The following is a 3,441-nucleotide window of genomic DNA, read 5'->3' as shown; positions in this document are numbered from 1 at the left end:
CCCTGGTAAGTATCTGTATGGATTTGTTCAAGTTTCAGCATTTCCGGGTCTCTATTTTCCCTAATCCCACTGAGACTGCTCATTCCTGACACTCCCTTCTCCTGCCCTCCCACGTGTTTTCTTGCCAGTCTCGAACCTCATGCTTTGCTATTAATACATACAGATCATTAAATTATCTTCTTGGTAGACTACTTGCAAAATGAAAATATGAAAATTAGGAGACATTAAAAAATACCCTCTATGAAAACTGAGATCTCTCCTTCCTTTCCTCACCTGAACTCTCTCCCCCACAAATCCTATGTCTACAAGCATATGCTGTTTATTCCCTAGAAAGAAAACCAGAAAAATGTGCAGCAAATGCTTTATTCTCACCCTGTGGACCTCGAGCTCCTCTGGGCCCTGGTGGGCCTGGAATTCCTTTATCTCCCTTTTCCTGGTATGCATCATAATATTCTGTCTTAAAGGAGAAAGAAATGAATAAAGAGAAAGGATAGCTATTTATGGACAGCTCATCAAATGCAATTACATCGATTTCTTCATTTTGGCCAGAAAGATACCTTTCTAATTTTCCTGAATTTATAGGTTTATATGTTAGCAGGAATATGGTAGTTATGTATATGTAGATGAATAAATTTAAAGAAAAAGTAGACCTTTCTGGTATCATGATATTATATATCTCATGGGCTTTCAATTAGAAATACATTTTATGATGTGATCCTGGTCTCACACCCACATTTACATATGCACATACAGACATACATACCTATCTATGAAAGAAATTAAAGTTTCACAGAAGAGTGGCTTACCATTACACCATAGAATCAATCCTGAAACCTTTTATTCTATTCTATTTCACTTTTTAAAAATGCTGGTCCTGATGGACTAAAGGTATTTCCAAGTACAGTGGGACCCGCACATCAAAAAATACTGGATTTATTATTTCTTTAAATTCCAGGGCATCATTGACCCTCAAGAATCAAGGAATAATGTTTCCAGCTCAGTGGACCTACTGCTGGTCTCCTTGACCATTTACGTCCTAAGCAGAATTTTTTTTGAAGTTAGTTGAAGCTGCAAACAGAGTTATAGGGAATTGAGCACAAGAAAACACACAGTAAGTGAGGAAGGCTAGTTCCTCTAAAGTGCAAGCAGATTTTGTTTAGCATTTAGTATATTTATCTTGAAGGAATGAAGATGGGAGTATGAAAGGTTTTTTAAAACTTAGTGTTTTGTTTTGTTTGAGACAGAGTCTTGCTCTGTCGCACAGGCTAGAATGTCATCATAGCTCGCTGTGACCGCAAACTCGCTGGCTCAAGTGATCCTCCTGCTTCAGACTCCCAGAGTGCTAGGATTACAGGCGTGAGCCACTGTGCCCAGCCAAAAGTCTTTGTTTTGTTTTTCCGTACGCTGCATGAGCCAATTACTTTGTTGACTTGTTTGAAGATGAGGTAATAAGAGTCTTGTGATTAAGCAATATGTATAAACTCACAAAAAATTAATAATAATAAATTACATAATAATCTCCACCACAAAGTCTGTAATGATGTGTGTGCACCTGCCAAGTGCTGGCACTGTGCTAAGTGCTTTCACAAAATAACCCTTTTAGTCTTCCTGGCAACTCTATTAAAGTATTTCGGGACTGCTATGGTTTGAACGTAGCCCCTCCAAAACTCAGGTGTTGCCACTGTGATAGTATTAAAAGGTAGGACCTTTAAGAGGTGATTAGGCTATGAGGACTTCTCCCTTAGTGGTAGGATTAAAGTCTTTTTAAAAGAGGCTTCGAGCAGCCTTAGGCTAGCTTGCCCTTCTGCCCTCTGCCCCGTGAGGGTGCAGCCAAGAAAGCCCTCTCCAGACCAAATGCCAGCACCTTGATTTTAGACTTCTCAGCCTCCAGAACTGTGAGAAATAAATTTCTGTTCTTTATATTAATAAATTGCTTAGTCTCAGGCATTCTGTTGTGGCAGCACAAAACATCCTAAAACAGGGGCTGTATGCATTTGAATCAGTTGCTTTCCGTGTAGAAATTCAGATTTCCAGCCTCGCCTCCAATTACTGAGTTAACTTACAGAGGCTGGGGATCTGGGAACTGCATTTCTAACAGGACACCCCTTGCCAGCATGACTGTTTTCCCACCATGGACCGTTCTGTTCAACCTGCACAGTCATACATGGTACTGCTACTCAGCCCACTGCATGTGAGGACCAATGTCTTTTGAGGTGGAAGATGAACAGATACCAGCACACAGAGCCTGGGTCCCCTTTTCTCCTCTCCTTCAGCTTCAGAGTCACAGAACATGCAGTCAGGAGCTGATATCAAATTCATGTTCGTGCTGGGAAGGGGACCACTACCTGCCGCAATGGCGCTTGGGCTGGGATGGTTGCTTTTTGCTGATCCTGCATTGAACCCACGGCTGAGCTTCTGCTGCGTGAAAGCTCTGGAGTTGTCGTACCCAGGCCTAGGTGGAGGGAGGAGGAGCTGGCTCCCAGCTGTCCTCCCCAGCGGCCTGCTCTACCCCAGAGGGTGCAGGATCACCTGGGGCCAGGTCTGATTAGACAAAGCTCTTCTTGTCCTCCCTGTCCCAGGATGGGCATTACTAGTGCATGCCAGGGACCAAACTGAAATATTTACCCATTGTCAAATGGACAAATAATGACAACAGCTATTTTTTGCCCTGGTTTGATAAAAAGGTAAATGTTACACTCTCTATCACAACAGGTAATGAGAAACACTGATTCAAAATTTCCTCCATACGTTAAAGGACTTGATCAAACACGGCATCGATACTGTCTTCAATCACACTTACTGGACCACGAAATCCTGGAGGGCCAATGTCCCCTTTCCATCCCTACATGGAAAGACAGTTACAAAGTATGTTAACCAAAGGTATTTACACAGTTGGTATACTTAAAAAGTAAAATGCACAGTTGAGCAATAAATTGCCAAAAGTAATGTTATTTAGATGTCACGTACGACCCAAAATAAAGTTAATGAGACACTGACTTTAAATTTCTCCCAGGAAGCCTGTATCTGGGTCAGAAATCCTATCTACAAGGTTGTGAAGAAGCGGTTGTTGCTCTAGTGGTTCTCCAGGTTTCTTTCCTGCCACCACCTTCAGTGGATGTTCACATGCATCGCACATTCCCGTGTTCTCACACAGGAAAACCAGGCCGTGAGTTGTATGCAATTCTGTATTCAAGTGGTAACCAACTCCCTCTCTTTCAAGAGGGCATCTCAGAATTCTACTGGAAGTAAAACTAGTAAAGAACAAACTTTGACTCTGCACATATACCTACATACACAGTCAGGTGCCACATACTGACATTTTGGTCAACGGTGGGCCCATAAGATTATAATACCATATATTTACTGTATTTTTATATGCTTAGATATGTTTAGATGCACGAATACTTAGCATTATGTTACAGTTGCCTGCAGTATTCAATA

At 41.7% G+C, this 3,441-nt stretch overlaps 1 protein-coding gene across 1 annotated transcript in view; it reads right to left on the bottom strand.

Moving 5' to 3' along the window:
- The window catches only part of COL4A3 (collagen, type IV, alpha 3 (Goodpasture antigen)), a 151,588-nt gene that overhangs the window by 57,978 nt on the left and 90,169 nt on the right, over positions 1-3,441 (bottom strand). Inside the window, exons 18-19 of the mRNA XM_012642471.1 lie at positions 2,801-2,842; positions 373-457 (exon numbers count right to left, since the gene is read on the bottom strand). Coding sequence (XP_012497925.1) covers positions 373-457; positions 2,801-2,842 — 127 coding nt within the window. The remainder of the gene's footprint in view (positions 1-372; positions 458-2,800; positions 2,843-3,441) is intronic.

Source organism: Propithecus coquereli, unplaced genomic scaffold (genome assembly GCF_000956105.1).
Source record: "Propithecus coquereli isolate 6110/MARCELLA unplaced genomic scaffold, Pcoq_1.0 Scaffold18, whole genome shotgun sequence".
NCBI classification, from domain to species: Eukaryota; Metazoa; Chordata; class Mammalia; order Primates; family Indriidae; genus Propithecus; species Propithecus coquereli.
Note: the sequence above shows the minus strand (reverse complement) of the source record. Positions and strands in the feature narration are given on the sequence as shown.